Genomic DNA, 23,287 nt, shown 5'->3' with positions numbered 1-23,287 from the left:
GCTGATGAGTCTTAAACCATTGGAACTAGAACCCACAAGCCCTGCCCCTTTCAAGTTTCCCAGCAACCTTTACAGCTAGCTGTAGTTTAACACTCTTACAAGCATATAAATCAACAAGCATACTATATTAGCATATAGTATATACAATAATCTCTATATTGTACCTTCTAGAGGAGTCCTGGGGTTGAGAGACTTCAAGTGAGTTCAAGAAACAAACACATACATATGCACATAAACTGGCTGGGCTAGAGCACCTATTCTGATATGCCTGTTGATGAGTGGGGAAGGGAACAAGTTATGGGATCCAGTGATATTCTATTCATATTTTGGACATTTAATTTACCATTAGGTTTAAATGAAGAAATAATTAGGGCAAGGGTGCAAGAATTTACATAATTAACCAGCCCTGTAGTTGTAGGTATAGTTGACTTTATTCTATAAAGTAATCTGAATAACTCCATTTACTTGAGGACATTCATCTGGTTCCTATAATGGGATCAGCTCCAAAGGTTAGCCACACTATCACAGGTGTTATGCAAAATTAAGAATCAGGAAGGGATTTTATTCAAGGTGACAGACAAAGAGATAGGAAATGAAGGCAGACACGGCAGGCTTTCATCCTGCCTTTAGTAATCTCATGGGCTCAAGTGAGGAGCCAATGCCTTTTAAGCAAATAGCTAATTCTAAGAGACTATCATATTAGAACTTACCAAGGACATGTTCCCAGAGGGAATGATTTTTAAGCCAAGATTTGCTAAGATTTTAGATAGACTAGAAGAGTTTCTGTTGTTATTTATTTTGATTTTTATAAAAGAAAATATAGCTAAGAAGTTTATGACCGTGTACAATTAGGATTAGGAAAAGGAGGAAAAGGGAGTTAAGAGAGCTGTTAGGAGGAGTTAAAAGAAGAGTTAAGGTCCATTCCATAATGGATCATCATTGAGCACTGGCCAGAGGCACTGAGTTCTTCCTTATGTTTTTGAAGATTTGTTAGGGTTGTCAGGTCTTGTCTTTTATTTTATGCAATTAGTTAACATAGAAGCAGCATTCCTTCAGGAAGAACAGTCAAAGGCCACCTTTCTCTGCTCTTAATAGATCTAATCCTTGACAATTTTGTAGCTCTACAGTGACCTAGAGGGTGAGGATGGTCTGAGCCATCTGTTGAAGGTTCTGGATGAACAGAGAGAAAACCCGATGGTAGTTAGATCCACTAGTCCGGTGGTGACACCAGCGGCTATACCCAGGACTGCAGGAAGAGATAGGCCCTGAACTGTCTGTCTGTCTGTGCTTCTGTAAACTGATGGGAACCAGCAAAGGTTCTTCTGGGAACTACCCTAAATTTTTAGAAAAGGAGCACCAAGACACAAGCCTCAAACCACCCCCTGCGTAGGCAGTGATAAACTTGTAAGATCGAAGCATTGTGAATGTTCAGACATGGAGGATAGGTCGTAGTGATCAGAGTCATAGTGTTAAATTTCTGAGGAATCCAGTGTGCTCATTTAGAGTGTCACTGAGGAGTTAACGCAGTTCGTGATGCCAAAGGAAAAAATGTAGGAGAAATAAGGGTTGGTAGTGATATTTGATTTGATCAGTTAATGAATGGTGAAAAGAATCCGAGGCCACAAACGGTGGTCATGAGTTTGATCCAGAAGCGACACAACCAGCATTCTCCAGAGCATCTAGGCACAGTGTCATTCAGTAACTGAAGTGTGGGAGTTAAAGCCTGAAACAAAAGATGGAGTGACCATGAGGACAGCGAGGTGGGGTCAGTGTTGTCCAGGGAGAAGTAGGGGTAGGTAAGAGCCTCTGATGAATGTCAGATCACATCTGTTTTTTCTGTACCTAGATGTTGTGAGAGTGGGGTGTATACTCCTTGTATTTTGATCGTGCTCAATGGATGATTGTGGTAAATATGGCAGTAAACTACTGGCAGTGACTTCTGGTTCCCATCTGGAGTGATATGCGTCTTTAATTCAAAAAATAAAAATCTCTCATTCCTTGTAAAAGTTAGAGTCTCCTACTGAATATGCCCCTTGTGCTCTTATTGAATATAAGTGAGGGCAGCCTGCATAAGTCTCTGGCCAACATTGACAATAATTTCTAGTTTGGTCATAAAGAAAGCAAACAAAATGGCCAAGAGTGAAAGAGGCTGATATAGGTGTTATAGGGATACATATCTCGTAATGGCAACCTGACATTGAGCGGTCTCCGGTTTCTACCACTTGAGTGATCTGGGTAGATTGTTGAGTATAGAAGTCTTTTGATCCCCCAAATTTCTATACATGGAATCTGCTACCAACACGAGCAAGCATCAGGAAGTAGGAAAAGGAAGGTAGGTCATAAGCTAGTAGGGTCAGACTCAGCAGATGTATGAGATCGCTTTCCTCTGAGACTGGTGGCAACTGGTTTTTCATGGTATCTTCTGAATAAGGGAGCAGTTTCTGTTGAGGTTGAAATGTAAGAAGGAGGGTTATCTTGAGATGACTGTATAAAGATGGGAAAGACAAATCCAGTGTATTGAGATTAGCTGTGGTTGGGGCAGTAAGGCACCCTGATGGTGCCTGCCCATTTATCTTACTGAAGGGAGGTTGGAACTCTGAAACAGGCATGATCAGCCTGAGAAGGAGAACAGAGACTGTCTCTGACCACTACCCATCCTAAGAATGTGTCAACCAGGATCAAAGGGTATTTGGAATGTCTAATAGTGGGCATGTGGATGAAGTTGAGTTGCTAGTCTGACCCAGGGAGGGATCCCATAGCTTGAAGTATTGGAGAAGGAGGATGCAAGGCCTGGAGGTGGGATTAGAAATTTGACAGGTTTTACAAGAAGCAGTGATAGTCTTTATCAAACATCCTCAGGGGTGGCTGTAAATAGTGTTAGTAAAGTGAGACGAAGCCTGGCTATTAGGGTGACAGCTGGTGCAGGTCGGATGGAGGTTGTCGAGTGCCTGGGGATGACAGTACAGATATGGCCTGTAAAGTGAGGACGCCTTGCGGCATGTGAGAATTGAGGCCTCTGAGATCCGAAGCTCAAGCTGCCTTGTTGGCTTGGTTATTTCTCTTACAGATACTTGTCTGCTTCATGTGATCAACAGTGGATGAGTCCTATGACCGTGGTAAGATGAGAAGCCTTTCGCTAGGCCATAACTTGGGCTGACTTAGTTCCTAACCTCCCCTTGTTGTTAGTTGTTAGCCCATGCTTCCTCTAGATGGCTGCTTCTGACAGGAGAATGTCGAAGGCATATTTGGAGTCTGTATTAAGGTTAAGAAATTGTCCCTTTGCTACTTGAAAGGCATGGGTAAGAGACACTAGTTTGGTTTGTTGGTTTGTGGTTCATGCTAGAAGGGCATCTCAACCAGCTTGGTGTCTGAAATGATAGTGTATCCCACTTTCCAGACTGCCTCAAGTAGGAAGAAACTGCCTTCTTTGTACCACGTGTTCCTCATGCAACAGTGAGATGGGGTGTGTCCTGGGATTGGTTGGAGGAGGAGTTTTAAAATGTTGAGAGGTGGGTGTGTTGTCCTCTATCAATGCTACCTGACGAGAGAAAATGAGAATACCTCAGGTATAAAGGATTATTTGAGCAAGGAAAGTGTCAAATAAAAAATAGGAATCTTGAATTCTCTACCCCCAATCTAAACACAAGTCCTAGGAATGAGCAGCAGTGTATCCAGAACATCTTACAAAGAGAAAATAAAATAAAATTTATGTAACAAAATGTTAATCCAAATCAAGTGGAGAAATATTTCCTAAGGTACTTACTTTACCTTATCTGGGTGAGAAGCCTTCTGGAGTATTCTGCACTGACTTCTATCAGTCATTGCCAGAGGGATCTTCATAGATATGCATAATATCCTGATTTTGAATTGGAGTGCTAGGGCACTAAGTATGCACTGTCTTAAGTGGCTGGGCTGAAACTGTACATTGGGATGGTATAGATGAGCATGTGTGAACAGCACACAGGACATTTACTATGTACATTTATTATAAGAGCCGACTGCCTTCAGTCATCTCTACTGTGGCATAAAACCTCAGTGATGCCTCTTAACAATTTTATCTTTGATCAAATGTTTGAAGTTTTAAAACTGCAAGCTGAATATTATCTTAGTATTTTATTATAGTTATTTTTATTTTTGGTATATCATTATAGTTCTCTTGTTTGCTAATCAAGTTATCTTATATCCTTTCTTCTAAGAATAGAGTATCAGTGATCTCTGCTGTCATGTCCTCCCCAGCTTCTGTCCTCTACTAACCCAAGGTTTACTTTAGGCTTTGTCAGCTAAACTATTTCCCATCGCTTACAAATTTATGTTACTACTTCTTGGATGCTTTCCAGGTCTTCTTCATCTTTCTTAATTTGACAATCTATTTTCTTTAACTATTTTTCAAGAGTATACATTTATTTAAGAGATGTTACATAATTTAAATTTCTGACCATAAGTAAAACTTTATACTTGGTTAATAATTTATCATTACTTCACTGAATTGAAATTTAAATGATTTGAGAATCTATAAATCACTGAAATTATTCTAAAAGTCATAGCATATCTGTCTGTATCAATTACTTACGTTATTAAAATGTATCTCAGAACTCTGTAAGTAGAAACACTTATTTAATCCTAAGTACTTTGTTCTGATATAAATAAAGTATTAAAATTAAATAGTGAGAATTGAATTTGCTGTTAATGAAATTGAATTAGCTATATTATTTTACATGTCTCTAAATTTATTTATTTTACATGTCTCTAAATTTATTAAGTCTAGTAGTAGTAGTAGTAGTAGTAGTAGTAGTAGTAGTAGTAGTTGTTGTTGTTGTTGAGGGGAGAGGTTGCTACTGTTAACAGAACTATGTAGCATTTAAACAAATCAAATCTATAAAACTTGTTACAAAACATGCCTGACAACAACTATTAATGTCACATTTTAGTCATATATATACACAGTTGCAAATAAACTGAGTGACTACTTCTGATAAGATTTTCTCTTGAGTAGGGTAATTCAGTAATTTTTTTGTCCAGTTAAGGGATTCTTTCTATAGTAAAAATAATCTTTCTTTGAATTACATATTTGCTCATCACCTCTCAAAGTATATACCTTACAGTTATAAATAAATGACATTATTTGAAACTCAAATTATTCTTTTACTTTTGTTCAGGGGAAACATTCCATTTTCCATGTGATTTTTTTTCTAGCTCCTTATTTCATTGCATTCTTTTTTCTACACTGGCTTGTCTTCCTCATTTTATTGCAACATTTACTTGTATCCTCTTTATTTTGGACTCATGTGTTTGAGTCTTGTGTAAATTCATTGATCATTCTTGCAATTATTAAAGTCAATTACTATAGAATTGTTAACTTTGAGGGGAAACATCTTGCTTCTTTCTGTTATTTCTTATGTTTCTGCACTGGAACCTAGCCATGTAGGCCCAGGTAGTTGGTTAGAAGTTTTATTAATCTTCTGTGTTCTTTCAGTGGATTCAGACTGGATTAGATCATGACAAGATGGAAGTGAATTTTCTCATGAGTGAAGTTAAGTTTGAGCTCAACGTGTACACCCACCCAGTGTTTACAAAGCACCAAATTGATACACATCACCACTTAGAAGGAAGAAAACTAACTATAGTAATAGAAAAACCAGTGACAGAGTTATAGCAGTAAATAATTGGAAACAACTACTACCATATAATACGTAGCACTAGAAGAAAAAGGAGTATAGATACTAAGTAGAGATACAAAAACATTGATTAATAAGAATAGTAATAGAAAAAGTACTGGATAATATACTAGAAGAAAATGGAGGAAATAGAGAAGGAAAATAAATAAAATGGGGCATGAAACAGAAGATGCAGAAGAGATCCAGTTAAGAATAAAATAAACAAGAAAATGATTTCTTTTTTTAGAGAGATTTATCTATTTTATATATATATATCTCCTGCAACTTTGTCTATGTACCTCATACATGCCCTGTTCCCAAAGAAGCCTGAACAGAGTGCTAGATTGCCCGGAATTGCAGTTACAGTTTTCAGCCACTGTGTAAGTACTTGGAGCCAAACCCAAGTTTCCCCTAAGGGCAACAAATGTTTTTAACCTTTAAGTTATGTCTCTAGGTCCCAAAGGATTGTTTGGGTTTGTTGTTGTTCTTGTTGCTGTTGTTGTTGTTGTTGTTGTTGTTGAAGAGTAGAAAAAGAGAAGTGACAAGATAGAACTAATTTAATTTAAGAAAAAAAAAAGAATTTTAAAATGAGAGCAGCAGCACTTGTCTGTACTGTCAGCAGAGACAGGAGGATTGCTGTAAGTTCAAGGTAAACCTCCTCTACACCGTGAATTCTGAGTCACCCAGATCTAAATGGCAAGACTATCCAGGATACCAAAGCCTCGTAAAAAAAACAAAAACCAAAACAAAACAAACCAGAAAACAAACAAACAAACAAACAAAAAAACTGTGGCAAAAGCTTATGATCCTCGTGACATAAATGGGAAAGAAAAAGGAGGGCTGGAGAGATGACTCAGTGGTTAAGAGCACTGGCTGCTCTTCCTGAGGTCCTGAGTTCAATTCCCAGCAACCACGTGGTGGCTCACAACCATCTGTAATGGGATCTGATGCCCTCTTTGGGCATCTGTGAAGACAGCTACAATGAACTTACAATACATAAATAAATAAATCTTCAAACAAAAAAGAAAGAATAAGGAACCAGAAACTATGTTAAAGAGTGTTAAATATTAAATATCATATGCAAATATTTAAACTGATCAGTTATGGTAGGTATGGTAAGCCCAATACTTATAGAAAAATAGGAACTATAACACCAAGAACATTTAATGAAAGGGAAAAATAAAATTAAGGTTCCCAGTGCTGTGGCAGCTGTGAAAGGTCATGACCCTGCTCACTTGCTCTTCGGTGGGGAACTTTGACCCCTCACTGCCTGGGCCTTCTCTTTCCTTTGTTGTACTCACCATCAAGCAGCAGGGGGAGCTAGCTGTAATTAATCTCATGCCCTGCTCATCAGCAGGAGGTAAGAAGTGGGTGAGCTGCTCAAGGCTGTTCCAGTGTCTTATGCTTCCATGCATCTAGTCTTGAGGCAGGGGAAGGCAGGAGGGAAATGCTCCAGCCCATGGCAGATGGTGGGAACATCTGACTATTTATATGGGAGATGATAGTTTGAACTCATGTCCTAGTGATTTACCTGGGGAGACACACCCTCATCCCTCCATTAGTTTCTTAAACACTGACTCCAGCCACCGGTTAGTTAAGGGTTCAACTGATAAAATTCCTTAGTGTAATCATGAAAGCATATGATAATTTCTATCATTATTTACCTGTTGGCCATAAAAGTATTTTTGAAATTTAATTAATTTGGCATTGAAGCTAAAACTCCATGTGTTCATTGGACAGTTGCTTGGGAACCTTTGGGATAAGCACTCCAACAGCAGTGAGAGAGAGAGAGATGTCACCAGTCATCTGGGAGCCAAGGCAGCTCATGAGAGAGCTTGTCCTGGGTCCAGTTTGCATTTTATAATTTAAAACCACAAGCAAGTGAGGTTTACAGGAGAAGAGGTTGTAGTAGGTTGTTAAGGGCAACAGCTCATTGTTTCAACAAAGTCAGGTTTGGCAGATAGGCAGTATAAACAATGCTTTAGTAAATCACTAATCAGATCAATAAATCAATATTTAATAATTGGTCTTTTCTAGCTTCCTCTACTTCATACCTACTATTGATATCGCTTAAAACATCTGATTTTAGTGTCTTAACAGATTTCTCAAATTAATTATATATAAATGTAATTGGTTATATAGTCCAGTCTGAAATTAGTCATCAACAATTTGTGTGTGTCTCTTTTTTTTTTTTATTTGCTTCAGACCAGAAAGGCTTGTTTTGTTCATGTAAAAGGTACTTCAGTTAAGTTTTGCAGTGATACATCTTTTCATAATAATTCCTTGGAAGGAGTCTAATAGAATTTTAATTTCTATTATGTTTTTATCAAATAATGGAGCTATTAAATGGCTACAGAGTAAAATGAAATAAAATTGCTTTATTGGTATGATCCAAATGTTTCCTTGTGTTTAGAAACAAATCTCCCCAAATTCTGGTATTTAGGAAGTAAGACTTTCTGTGTATTGAGGGAATTGATCAGTTCATGAAGGGAGGACCCTCATGGAGAACCATCAATGTCCTTCAAAAGAGGGGATAACTGCTTATCCTTTCCATCACATGAGGGCAAAGCATGGAGTTACAATATAGGAGCCAGAAATTGAGTTCTTAACAGTAAGCAATTTTCCTTTTGTTGGACTTCCCAATCCCTAGGACTTTGTGCAGTAAGATGTCTTTAAGACATCCAATTTGTGTACACTTTACCCCAAAGGGACCAAGACAGGAATGGCATGAGAACTAATTTTTTCTTCTTTTGTTACTATTGTTATCTATCTGTCTATCTATCTTGTCTGTCTGTCTATCTATCTATCTATCTATCTATCTATCTATCTATCTATCATCTACCTATCATCTATCTATCTATCTATCTATCTATCTATCTATCTATCTATCTATCTATCTATCTATCTCTTTGATATGCCATCTGCCTGGGTGATTTCTTTTTCAGGACCTCTTGAAGCTCTTTGTTCTGTTTCAGTAAGTGCTGGCGTTCTCCCCTTTCCCTAACGCATGCTCAGGGCTTAACTATGTACCAGTACTTGTGGCTGGTAGTTATAAGCAGTAGATCTTACTCCTTCCTTCATGGAGATTACTCTCACACACAGAACTGTTCTTCCTGTTCACTTCAGATCTAACACAGGTTCTGAAGGAGGCTTCTTAGATTAAGATGCAAGTGAGCGACGAGACAAGGTTAACTCTCCGCGCCATCCTCATTTCAGTCAAAGACTTCTGTGAGTTATCCGCACCTGGGCAGGCAGGGAGGACATAGAGCTAGATGGCTAGACTTTCTCAGTGAACGCAAGTGAACTGAGGCATACCTTACCACATCTAGTGTGACAACTAGGTAAGTTTTTCCTTTACCGTAAATCAGCATTTGTTCTAGTTTCCTTTCTGTTGCTGTGATAAAACACTGTAGCCAAAAATAGCTTCTGACTTTGGGGAAGAAAATATTTATTTAATTTACATTTCCAGATCAGAATCCATTATTTGAGGAAGTCAAGACAGAAACTAAAGCTAGACTGTGAAGCAGAAACCATGGAAGAACACCACTTACTGGAATGGTTACTGCCGGCTCATTGAACGTTAGCTGCCTCGTGCAGCCCCAAATCTACCTGCCCAAGGAATGGTACCACAACAGTTGCTGCCCATTCTGCATCACTTAACAAGCAAGTTACTGTCTCACAGACATTCCTACAAACATTCTGATCCCGACATGTACCCAACTGAGGCTTTTCTCTTGTGACTGCAGAGCAAAATTCCTTGTCAACTTGACATATAGACATATCTCTTTAAGCCATAGATAAACAAGAAGGGTATTTTAAGTCTTGCTGTCCTACTGTTATAAATTTCCTTTCAAAATATCTTTTATCAAAGTTTACATAATTCAGTTATGTATCAGAATATGAATAATTCAGTATTTCTTAGAGTGCAAAAATTTTAGAAATTTAATATATTATGCAACAATCATTTTCCTTCTAGATAGAAGGTCAATTGTGGGGCAGTTTATGCTAATGAGATTAAGATGGCTAGTTAATTTCTATCTTACAAAACTATTGAGTTCCATAAACATTATAGTCATTGCATAAATATACATAAAATATTGAAATATGCTTTGTTATCACATATCCTGACTTGTGAAATTGATTTTTAATTTGAGGACTTGATCATATTATTGTGGTGTTCCGTTTTTATCTCATTTTTACTTAGTAAATCTGAACTTCTATCTTGTCTTTTGTATAGGATATGTGGTGTCTACATGTCTGTCTCGGTTTGCTCTGTACTGACAATATTCATATGTTTTGGAGAAATACTATCCTCTCATTTTACCAAGGTCTTAAAATTCAACCAGAACTCTAGGGATTAAGTTTGTATGTGTTAGTCCTTACCTAGGGAGCAGCACTAAGAGTTCAAGGGGTGTGTGTGTGCCCTATTCTGTCCTGTGTCCACTGACCCCGTTTCTTGGGGTGATTCCAAAAGCCATGGGTGTGGGCAGGCCTAATTCCGGCAGTAATTGCTCTGGGTCTTGTCTCAAGTTTTCTCTTGCTGTGCTGACTAATCTTTTTTTCTATTTGACACAAACTAGAGTTACCTGGGAAGAAGCCATGAATAAAGAAAAATCCCTTCTTCCATATTTGCCTACAGGCAAATATGTCGGGCATTTTCATCATTCATGGTTGATGTGTGCATGTTCATAGCCCATGGAGTTGGGGGATGTGGGTAGGAAAAGGTTGCTATCCCTTGGCAGGTGAGACTAAGTTTTATAAAACAAAACAAAACAAAACAGGCAAAGCCATGGGCCAGCTTCCCCCATTGCTTTGACTTCAGTTCCTGCCTCTAAGTTCAGAGCTTGAATGTCTGCTCTGGTTTCCCCTTATGAGGGAGTGTGACCTGAGAACTGTCAGTTGAATCAAATCCTTTCCTTTTCAAGTTTCTTTTGGTCATGGTGTTTAATCACGGCAATAGAAGTCCCAATGAAGGCACTTGCTCTGTAAGAAGCAGCCAGTTCTGTAACTCCCAGCAACATTGCTATGTTAGTTCCTATACGTTATAGTCAGTCTGGCTGGGCTGGACTGGACTGGATACTCGGTTGCAAGTCCCTCACAGTGAATTTCATATGTCCCAGTAGGCATTTTTCTTCAGAGCTATTGGAGAATAGATCCATACGAAAGCATTCAAGTTGTTGTTAGATTTCTGGCACTGTTTTCAGTCGTGTGGGTGACTGTTTCACCGCTGTCCATCTGCCGAGTCTATGCTTCTAGGAGCTGTTACATTCACCCCTGCTCATTGCGTCTTCCGAGTAAAAATGATCTCTGATTCTGACTGCCTTTCAGCTACCAGCTAGGCCAACACTTATCTTTTTAAGGGCTGCTGGCTACAGATCAGCCTGCTCTTTTAAGAGGTAACCTACACTGTGCAATACCCATTGAAGGGACTTTGCATCCAGTTCCAGGTTGTAAGAATTAGGATTTGTAGTTTTTTGGAAACAGAATTTTGACAATTTTGCCTACTATAATACTTTGAAATCTTCACAATAGCTTATTCATCACTGTGACCTAGGATGAAACATATGAAAATTTACATTTACAGAGTTATCAATTCTAAAAGGAGAGATGTGTTACAGAGGATTTATAATAAAAATACTTTATTTCTGGATGGAAAGATTCAGTATTACACATAATTTATTTCTGTCCCAAGTCATTGTATAGTCAGTATTATAAAACTGATATTTGTCACAATGTTTCCTTGAAAGAGAACCTACTGATTCTTACATTGCCAGAAAAGAATGTATACACACACACACACACACACACACACACACACACACACACACAAACACACACACACACACGAAGGAATATTTGACCAAATGGAATAGTGGTAGAGGAAAGATTTGTTCTACCAAATCTATTGTAATAAACACTGAGTGGTGGCCTGGAGAGGTAGTTGTGTTTTTAAAGTCAGGCCTTGAAGCATGACAATCTGACTTTCACCCCTAATCCATGAATCCATGGAAAAATGCATGGATGAGTAGAGGTGGGAAAGGGATCTCCAGGACATATTAGCCTGCTAGTCTAACTAACTAACTAGGTAAGTTCCATGCCAATGAGAGAGCCTCGAAAGAGGGAGGGAGAGGGAAGGAATTGAGACAGGGACAGAGAATATGAATATGAATGGGAGTAGTGCTTGAGAGATACTACCAAAGCTTAACTTCACATGTGCACATGCACCCATACACACCTGAATAACACTAAACACACACACAGGCACACAGGCACACATATACATATACATGCACAAAATAATATCAGACCTCCAATAAATATGTGTATCTTTGTATAAATGAGAATTTTATTTTTCATGAATCTATTTTACCTAGTCAACATGCACATGCTGAGCATAATAGTGTATCATTATAATCCCATCGTTAGAAAAGTGGAGTAGAACTCTTAAGTTCAAAACCAACCTCAACATTATAACAAAATATATTAGTAAACAACAAAAATAAACCTAAAGCTAAAATGACATTGATTTCATAGGAAGAAAACCTTTGTTTATAAGAACCTTCAAAATCAGTTTCATGGATCAGCGGGCAAAGGATCTAAAAAACTAGTCACAACGCATGAAAACCGAGTGGCCAGCAAACGTGTTGAATGACTGTAGCTATGCTGTCGAACATAGCCCAGGCTGGCCTTGCTCTCATGGTCTTCCTTTCTTGTTCCTCAGCCCTGGAATTACAGCATTTACACCAAACACAACTTAAGGTAAATATATATTTTCACTTTAAAACAAGTGGGCTTTGCTTTGATTTGCAGTGCTGGCATAGAATTCATGTTTGCATACATGCTAGTCAAGTACTCTACTACTGAGCTGTGCCAACAATAAGTAGAGTATTTCTTTATAGCACTTTATATAATAAAAGGAACCTAACTGCTGATCCCTAAAAGTGAAACACTTAAATAATCTTTATATTGTAGGATATTCTAACATTATTAACAGTAGCTTTAGGAGGATGTATGTATAGTTACACACACACACACACACACACACACACACACACACACACACACACACACCCACCCAGAGAGGCATAAACAGCTCTAAGATGTTTTGTTAAATAAATAAGAGCACATTATATTGTAGTTATTTGGAGAAACACTGGAGGAAGGGTAGGTTGCTCATACTTCCCCTTGATAATACATTCTTACCTCTTAATAGCCCTAGCCTACAAGAACCACGTCTATTTCCTTGTACATAAACACCATTCCAGGAGGTGCCGGAGCCAGTGTAGAATTTGTATATATTCATTCTTGCCAGGAAATACATTAGAGTGTATATTTTAAATTTTCAAAATGCTACTTAGTGTATGTAGTAGATTGTGGTAGTAGTAGATTGTGCTCTAGTGGGCCTTGAGAAGAAATAATGTTTAAGAACTTGCTAAAACTTTATAAAATGTTATCCTTTGAACACTTTCGAGTGGCTTCAAGCATCAAGTGTTTTGATGATAGCCTGTTTGGGAGTACAGTAGATGATAGGCAGTTAGGTATATCTTATGTTTTTAATTGTCTACCATTTGATTTCCCAGGTTCTTATGTGGTCAGGAGCAGTCTGAGCTCATTGGGAATGTACTGCTTTGTGGTTATATTGGAAACCCAAATGTAACTTCTTCAGGTTGCCCATAGCAGTCACATAATTTTAGTAAATAATCCTATGGAACTTAGACTTGTCAGTTTGTAGCCCTGTTGCAGAAATGAACTTAGTGGTGGTCTTTACTGGATTGAATTTAAGAAGACTCATTTGAAGTCAAGAAACATTATCTAATGAACCAAGAATTCCTTTAGAATCAGAAACCCTACACAGTGTAAGTGGATCAGCCAGCCAACCTCAGGGCCACTGAGTGCATTTTTAACATATGGAAACAAATTCAAGTTTCTGTTACAATGGATTTTGTCCTTTAAATGATAGTCATGCCCTTCCACCCTTTTTGTCTTTACAAAGGCCCCCACACTCAGGAAACTAAATGACTTATTTTGGTTAACATTGTCTGTCCTAGGATGAACTCTATAAATAGTAACATTGTAGAGAAACTCCCTGTCCTCAGTGAGTGCAGTGAGAGAGAACGTAAGTAACTTTCCCCTTAAACTGTCCTGTGATTTCTCCCGCTTCCTTCACTGATTCCGTGCTTATGAACAATTCCCTTTACCTACAGTCAGTCTGGTATTCACAGTGATGCTAGGAGTCTTCTTGGTAGCATGAATTTAAAAACTTGTGACAGAATTTATATTTATTTTAACCAAACTAAGAAAAACATTTTTTGTTTGATTTCTATTTCCTAGCTCCCTGCTTGTTAAACCACCAGATTTTCCTTTGTGCCTTTTCTCTCTGGCACACACTTTCTTTTCTTGAGTCCAGCTTGCACACACTGCTCTCTTGATGGTCCTATCTTCAGTTACTTCATATGCCTCCAGTTTACTAGTTTGTGACTCTGGGATGAGTGAGTCCTGGTCACTCTCTTCTTATGGGTAGCTTTTGTCATTCATGCAGCTCCTACATAGTCAGCTTTCTTCCCCTGCTCTTCTACGTGCAGTTACACAATGCTTTCCCTCCTGTTTCCCTTTTGGTCGGTGGCATAGCAGCCTTTCACCTAACTGCTCTTGTATCTCATCTATTTTATCTGGTTGGAGCTCTTGCAATGTCTCTTGTAGGTCTGTTAAAGTGATGTTAATACAGCTTTATGTGGTTCTCAAGTTGAACACTTAAAGCATTTGGTACCAACTAAATGTATAACGATTCCTCTTTGAGTAAGATAATTATCTTGACATAAGGAAGAATTTTTTACAAAGATACTAGAAAGCTTCTCAACTGACTAATGAACTTAACAATTATACGTGATTTCATTTACCATTGAGAAGGATTTCTGCTTTGAATTATGATTCATGTTCTTCTTCTTGAATTACATCCAAAATAACATATTGTGTAAATTTGTCCTCAAAATATACTAATTGATTCTGTTGAACTAGCACATGTTCCCGTGGTGTGTAATTTGCTTTGATATTCCCTCGTAAATAAGGCAAATCATGAGAGATGTACATTGAAGGAGCACATAAGCTCAGAGTATTAAACTCTGAATGGTGATAGAAGTGCTTGCTTATTTAAATATATATCCATAGGTGACACTTTATTTTCTACACTACCGAGTCACTATGAATATAAATGCATTATTTTACATCTTTACATTTGGCAGTATATTTTTGGTTCAATGAACAGAAAAACTCTGGTGTAGAACTCTGTTATAATGAGACACTCATTACTGCCAACTTTTTAGACTTTTAAAAATTGGTCCAAGGCCATTTTGAGCTTCAAGGACCCTTATTCTTTATTCACTGATTAGTTAATTATAAAAACTATTGATTTACTTCATTAAATCCAACATTCTCTATTTCTCTCTCAATTCATATTTTAGACATTTAATTACTTACTAAAATTAAAACATATTGAAAAATATTTATGATTTTTAGAAACGTTTCTGGGAATTCGTTTAGAAAAGCAAATAAAATTAAAAGAAGAAATTTCAGTACAGTTATTTTTTTTTCCTAGGGACCTGGGTGAGGGCTAATAGCAGCTGTGTCAGGTTATTAGAGATTATATGAAGAGTTATAGGAAGTAAGGTCATTGGAGTTGCTGATGAAATGCTGACGGGAGTCAGTTTCCTATCTCAATCAGAAATGCTTACTTGAATTTTCCTGCATTCACCTAATGGAAATTAAAGTGGAAATCACTTTCTAATGCACAACCTCTTAACACAGATCCAAACATCACTTAATATTTAGCAGAATATCAATTAATATTTGAACAAATTTGAATCATAGTTTTGTTAGAAAGTGAAAATAGCATGCAATGTAAAAAATTCTCCTCACTTTTAGTGCCGGTTGAAACAGTGTTGAAAATGGTCTCATCCAGAGAATGCAGAAATAACTGTAAAGAGCACTTATAGTCTTTCCAGTGGCCTGGAGTCCAGTTCCTAGCACTTATAAGAAATGGCTCACAACTGCTTTCAACTCTAGCTCCCGTGGCCTCTGGAGATACACACTTGCATACAAATAGGATACACTCACACAGATATATCTATATAAATAGTAATAAAAACATGTCTTTTAAAAGTTGTTTTGTTTACTTTCAAATAGTAAATATTCCACAGTAGTTTTGTTTTTCTTCAATAAAAGTAGATATTTAAGTTTAGAAGATAATATAAATTCTATAAATATTCAATTATAAATATTCATTTGTAAGTTATAGTGCACTATTTACACACACACACACACACAGAGAGAGAGAGAGAGAGAGAGAGAGAGAGAGACACAGAGAGAGAGAGAGAGAGAGCGCACATTTAACCTGTTTGGGGCTTTGGGCTAAGATAATAATAATTTGTAAATAAAATAGAATGGGCTGGGTTCTATCATTCTCAATTTGCATCTTGTGACTGGCTTTACTGATCAAGAATAGACCATCTTCATGACTTTTGCTTTTCCCTACATTCATCAGCTCTGATGCTGAGTGGAGATGAGGGAATAGTTCTGTGGCTTTATAATTTACCTCTATTAATAAGGAGCCCCACCCCAAACAAAATTAAATGATGAACATAAATTGAAAAGTATCATTTTTTAAAAGAATCTTAACTTATTATAGAACAGGATATATCCTGTAGTGTGTATATATGTACATGTATGTGTGTCTGCATGTATGCATGTGTGTATGCATGTATGTATGTATTTTACCACTGGGGATGTGTCTCTGGCTTTGCTTACTACAGTGTGACTCCACCCTTGGAAAGTGTTCTCACCGTCCCAGCAGTATGCCTTGTCCCGTCTCGGATGCTGCAGAAACTGATTGCTGGGCGTCTGTAATCCACTGGTGCAGGTGCTTAGTCCTTCCCCATGCACTGTCAGTCCTGGAGGGTGGAAGGTGCTGTGTAGAGTCAAGCCCTAGTTTCAGGTTGTCCTGAGACGTCTCCAGGTGACCAAGAACATTTCGTATATTGCTGTCCTTGATAAATCTCTAGTAGGATTTCACTTCTAAGATTCTTTACACTTCTGGTTTATTTCTACTTTAATTATAAAATCTCATAAATGTATGCAATTACTGATAAGCATTTATTGTGCATGGATATCATAAGAATAACAAAATTTAAAAATAAAATTTACATGCCCATCAAAATTTATTGTGCTATCAAAAGGACCTATACCATGTTTTACTTTTATTTAAGTGTTTTGCATACTTAAAATCTCTCTTTTGAAAATTTGTATGTAAAATCTACAAGAAAATGTACTCTTTGAAGACATGTACAATATTACTTAAAATAATGACGTTAATAAAAACAGAAGAAGTAAAACCTTGAAGATTATGAGGAATGTGAAGTGTTTAGAGAACTTCAGTAAAACACATTGTACAGTACATAACTAATACTAGACGAACCCAATAACATGCATATGCCTTTTAATATTAAGATCTCTATGACATCTACGAGAATAAAAATGTAGACATTTCCCTTCCATGTTCACATGTCCTCTTATACTGATAATCATTACTGTTTTGTTTATGCAGCCATTTCTAGGAGACTGACAGACAGCAGACTTCCTGGTGTCATGTTTTTTATAGAAATCACTTAGTAAGAAAATAAATGAAATACCAACTGCCGCAAGCTTACAAGTTGTCTTAACATTGTTTCTAGAATGTAGCATTTGATAATTACTAGAATTCTCAGGAAAACAAAAGGCCATTAGTCCAATGACCTGGTTAGAACTGCCCAAACCTTTAGAGCAAACTTGATATTGCAGATAGCTTCATTATAGCCACTGGGCAGGTGCAACAGGAAGCTCCCAGCCTTTCAGAATGAAGCTTCTTCAAGCCTCTAGATTGTCAAGTGGTTGTTAATCCTGTGTGTGTGGTGGGCTGGGGGTGGGAGAGGAGTATAAGCACATGAGTGCAGGTTCCATTGGAGACTAGAGGCACTTAATCATCTGCAGCTGGACTTACCGGTGGTTGTGACTGCTTGAGATAGACTCTGGGAACTAAGGGTGTCCTCAGGGGAATGATGGGCCATCTCTCCAGCCCTGAGCCTCTAGATTTTAATCACCAATTTATAGGACATGTTAAATACATTGCACAAAATTTAGTATTGCTGTTCACCAAGTCTAGAATGCAAGAAAGCCTTTGAAGTAAAGGACCCATTTTTCCCCTCTAGAGGTTAAGAGGCAACATGTAAAAAGAATGAGAAACTTTTATAGATTAAGGTATGAGGCACCTTATTGCACTTTGGGAAATGTGTTAGTGTCTTGATTTGAACAAACACACATTGTAAAGGTCATTGGAATAATGAGATTCAGGTGCTATGATAGAACTGTTTATGCTTTAATAATTTTAATCTCTTGAGACTAGAGAAAGGGATCAGTGGTTAGCATGTATCTTGCCCTTGTGTTGGATTCCCGTCACCTGTAGAGGGAGGCTTACAACAACTCCGGTTCAGAGTCCAGAGTATTTTTTTGGCCTCAGTGAACACCTGCACACAGACATTCATATATGTAATTATTGGAAATAGATATTCGTAATAATTTTCATTTCTTAGAAATAACAAACTGTGGCTCGTGTGGTGGCTCAGTGGAAAAAGATTCTTACTACTAAACCTGATAGTCTGAGCTTGTTCTAGAATGCACTTGGTGGAAGGAGAATGTTTTCCAAGTTCTATATGCCGCCGCCACCGCCGTCTCCTCCTCCTCCTCCTTCCCCTCCCCCTCCTCCTCCTCCTCCCCCTCCCCCTCCTCCTCCTCCTCCTCCCTGTGATCCTAGAATTGCTTTTAATAATCCTGCATGTGTGGATGGAGGCAGAGAGTAAAAGGAAAGGACATGGTGATAGGTATTTGAAAAATGAGTGCATGAAATTTGTTAAGGTAATTTTAAACATTTGAGTGTTTAAATTTTTGTATTACGGGATTTGTATTTACTGTTTTACTTGAGATTGTAATACAATTATATCATTTCCTAACATCCCTCTGTTCCCTACAACCCCTTCCATGTAACTTGCCCTTGCTGTTTTTCAAATTTATGACCTCTTTTTCTTTAATTGATTTTAATTATGTATATGTGTGAATGTATTCCTAAATGTGTAAAGTACAACCTGCTGAGTCCATAGAACGTTCCCTTTCTGTGTATATGTTTAGGGCTAAAGAGATCATCCATTTTTATCCAATACCAAATGCTCAGCCATGAGAAAAAAATTATACTAGTAACATTATATGGACAGAGATGGTTATTTTTAATTAAAAATAATTTACTTTTAGTCTAAAACTTAAAATGGTGTAGAATTTTATGTCATCAAAGTCGGTGAGACACTTTCAGAATGTCAGACATAAAGCTCTGTCCGTGCACTGAGAAGAAAATTGTAGCATTATTTGCATGTGTACCATAGCTGATAGAGACAGTTACTTTTTAAAGTTTTTTTTTTTTTTGGATTTTTTTTATTCTTTAATCTTTGTTTTTACAGTCCAGACTTTATTCCCCTCCAGCTGTTCCACATCCCAAACCTCCTCCCCACTTCCACTCCCACCCCCATCTCCAAGAGGATATTCCCACCCCACCAGACCTCCATACTCTCTGATGCCCCAAGTCTCTAAGGTTTAGATGCATCTTCCCTGACTGAGTCCAGACCTGCAGTCCTCTGCTGTATATGTTGTATTGGAGACCTCATCTCAGCTGGTGTAGGCTGCCTGGCTGGTGATCCAGTGTCTGAGAGATCTCGGGGATCCAGGTTAATTGAGACTCTGGTCCTCCTACAGGGTTGCCCTCCTCCTCAGCTTCTTCCAACTTTTCCCTAATTCAACCACAGGAGTCAGCAGCTTCGGTCCATTGGTTGGGTGCAAATATCTGCATCTGACTCTTTCAGCTGCTTGTTGGGCCTTTTGGAGAGCAGTCACGATAGGCTCCTGTTTGTAAGTACACCAGTGTCAGGTCTTGGAGCTTACTCCTGAACTGATCACACTTTGGTCCTTTGGCTGGACCTCCTTTCCTCAGGCTCTTCTCCATTCTTGTCCTTGCAGTTCTTATAGACAAGGACTATTTTGGGTCAGAGTTTTCTACTGTGGGATGGCAACCCCATTCCGCCACTTGGTGTTCTGTCTTTCTGCTGGAGGTGGACTCAACAACTCCCTCTCCACACTCTTGGGCATTTCATCGTCCCTCCCTCTGAGTCCTGAGTGTCTCTCACCTCCCTGGTCTCTGCTACATTCTAGAGGGACCCCCTACCTCCTACCTCCCCAGGTTGTCTGTTTCCATTCTTTCTGCTGTCCCACCCACAGTACCTGATCATCTTCCCCTCTTCAACTCCCTGTCGCCTTTCCCACCCAGGTCTTTCCTCTGCTCTCCTCTCCTGTGATGCTTTCTTCTCACTCCCAAGGGGGATTGAGGCATCCTCACTTGGGCCCTTCTGCTAGTTAGATTTCTTGAGATCTGTGGACGGTATCCTAAGTATTCTGTACTTTTTTTTTTTTTGGCTAATATTCAATTATTGAGAACATACCATGCATGTCATTTTGGGTCTGAGTTACCTCACTCAGGATGATATTTTCTTTTTTCTTCTCTTTTACTGGAATTTTTTTTAAATTTACATTTCCAATGTTATCTATTTTCCTGGTTTCCCCTCCAGAAACCTATCCCATCTCCTCTTCCCCTGCTTCTGTGAGGGTGCTCCCCCACCCAGCTACCCACTCCCTCCCACCTCACCACCCTGGCACTCCCCTGCACGGGGGCATCCAGCCTTCACAGGACTAAGGACCTCTCTTCCCATTGATGCTGGACAAGGCCATCCTCTGCTTCATATGCAGCTGGAGTCCTGGGTCCCTCCATATGTACTCTTTGGTTGGTGGTTTGGTCCCTGTGAGCTCTGGTGGGTCTGGTTGATTGATGTTGTTCTTCCTATGGGGTTGCAAACCCCTTCAGCTACTTCAGATCTTTCTCTAACTCCTCCCTAAGGGACCCCATGCTCACAGTAATGGTTGACTGTGAGCATCCACCTCTTTTGTTGTCAAGCTCTGACAAAGCCTCTACGGAGGCTATATCAGTCAGGCTTCTGTCAGCGTGCACGTCTTGGCATCCGCAATAGTGTCTGGGTTTGGTGACTGCATGTGGGATGGATCCCTAAGTGGGGCAGTCTCTGGATAGCCTTTTCCTTCAGTCTCTGCTCCACACTTTGTCTTCGTATTTCCTCCTGTGAGTATTTTGTTTCCCCTTCTAAGAAGGACTGAAGCATCCACACGTAAGTCTTTCTTCATTTTGAACTTCATGTGGTCTGTAAACTGTATCTTGGGTATTCTGAAGTTTTTCTAGTTCCATTCATTTGCCTAAGGATTTCATGAAGTCATTGTTATTAATAGCTGAGCAGTACTCCATTGTGTAAATGTACCACATTTTCTGTATCCATTCCTCTGTTAAGGGACATCTGGGTTCTTTTACAGCTTCTGGCCATTATAAATAAGGCTGCTATGAACATAGTGGAGCATGTGTCCTTGTTATACGTTGGAGCATCTTTTGGGTATGCCCAGGAGTAGTAGAGCTGTGTCTTCAGGTAGTATTATGTTCAATTTTCTGAGGAGCCTCCAGACTGATTTCCAGAGTGGTTGTACCAGTCTGCAATCCCACCAACAATGGAGGAGTAATCCTCTTTCTCCACATCCTTGCCAGCATTTACTGTCACCTGAATTTTTGATCTTAGCCATTCTGACTGGTGTGAGGTGGAATCTCAGGGTTGTTTTGATTTGCATTTCCCTGATGACTAAGGATGTTGAATATTTCTTTAGGTGCTTCTCAGCCATTCGATAATCCTCAGCTGAGAATCCTTTGTTTAGCTCTGTACCCCATTTTTAATAGGGTTATTTGATTCTCTGAGTTCTTCGTACATAATGGATATTAGCCCTCTATTGGACATAGAATTAGTAAAGGTCTTTTCCCAATCTGTTGGTTGTCGTTTTTCCTATTGACAGTGTCCTGGGCCTTACAGAAGCTTTTTATTTTTATGAGGTCCATGTGTCCATTCTTAATCTTAGAGCATTGGTGTTCTGTTTAGGAAATTTTCCCTTGTGCCCATGTGTTCGAGGCACTTCCCCGCATTCTCTCCTATTAGTTTCAGTCTATCTGGTTTTATGTGGAGGACCTTGTTCCACTTGTACGTGAGTTTTGTACAAGGAGATAAGACTGAATCAATTTGCATTCTTCTATAAGCTGACCACCAGTTGAACCAACACCACTTGTTAAAAATGATGTCTTTTTCCACTGGAAGGTTTTAGTTCCTTTGTCAAAGTTCAAGTGACTATAGGTGTGTGGGTTCATTTCTAGGTCTTCAGTTCTATTCCATTCATCTTCCTGCTTGTCTCTGCAGCAATATCATACAGATTTTATCACTATTGTTCTGTAATACAGCTTGAGTTTAGCTTTTCCCCAGAAATTCTTTTATTGTTGAGAATAGTTTTTGCTATCCTGGATTTTTTTTTATTCCAAATGAATTTGCAAATTGCTCTTTCTACACCTATGAAGGATTGAGTTGGAATTTGGATGGGGATTGTATTGAATCTGTAGATTGCTTTTGACAAGATGGTAAAATTTTTGCTATATTCATTTTCATTATATTAATCCTGCCAATCCATGAGCATGGAAGATATTTTCTAGTCCCATCCCTTTGCCTGTAAAACTCAGGATGTCCTCATTCTTAATAGCTGAGTAGTATTCCAATGCATAAATGAACCACATTTGCTGTATCCATTCTTCTGTTGTGGGACATCTGGGTTTTCAGCTTCTGGCTATCACAAATAAGGCTTCTATGAACATAGTCGAACATGTGCCCCTGTGGTATGGTGGGCCATCTTTTCAGTATAGAAAAGACTGGTATAGCTGGGTCTTCATGTAGGCCTATTTCCCATTTTCTGAGGAACCTCCAGATTGATTTCCAAAGTGGTTGTACCAGTTTGCAATCCCACAAAAGTACTATAAATCTAAGAGATTTCAATGCTAGCCATCTCCTGTTGGTCAGTATTCTGGAGAAGTATTTGAGATAGGTCTGCGTTGCTGTACTCTTCCCATGACTGCCACTTACCATGGACCTGATGCAATGTAGGGTTTTAAGGTTTACCCCTTGCAGTGGATCTATTGTGTTGTACCCTTTGTGTCTGCCCCTTGCCATGAATCTAATGTGATGTACCCTTTCTGTTTCCCACTTAACCGTGGTCCTCATGTTTGCTTTTCAGGTGCAGCAGGTACAGACAGTTCAGCAGGTCCAACATGTCTACCCAGCTCAGGTGCAGTATGTGGAAGGAAGTGATACTGTCTATACCAATGGAGCAATGTAAGTTGGATGCTGTCATCTGATTACTTCCCCTAAGTTAGGGAGATACTGTTCTTTCCAGTACAGCCCTCTAGTCCTGGGGTTGTTGCCATGATTTTTAACATTTATTTTGTTTTTGTTTTACTGTAACAGAGTTACTTAATTTAAACTAATATTTAGAGCTTTTTCTATGTTTATTAATAAAAATGCCTGTATTTTCTTCTTACTTAGCCTTCCCAGAATATTTTTAATTGTTCAAATTGTGTATGATTCAGC

General features: G+C 38.6%; 1 protein-coding gene across 13 annotated transcripts in view; it reads left to right on the top strand.

Annotated features, from left to right (window-relative positions):
- Positions 1-23,287, top strand: part of Rfx3 (regulatory factor X3) — a 260,295-nt gene that overhangs the window by 108,682 nt on the left and 128,326 nt on the right. For all 13 annotated transcript variants that reach the window (NR_172644.1, XR_015632361.1, XR_015632356.1 and 10 more), the window contains 1 exon segment: positions 22,935-23,032. Coding sequence is in view for 9 of the 13 variants with exons in the window: in NM_001395594.1 (NP_001382523.1) it covers positions 22,935-23,032 (98 nt within the window). In the remaining 4 variants the exon portion in view is untranslated.

Source organism: Rattus norvegicus, chromosome 1 (genome assembly GCF_021556685.1).
Source record: "Rattus norvegicus strain SHRSP/BbbUtx chromosome 1, alternate assembly SHRSP_T2T, whole genome shotgun sequence".
Lineage (NCBI taxonomy): Eukaryota > Metazoa > Chordata > Mammalia > Rodentia > Muridae > Rattus > Rattus norvegicus.
This window is presented reverse-complemented; position numbering and strand designations above follow the sequence as displayed.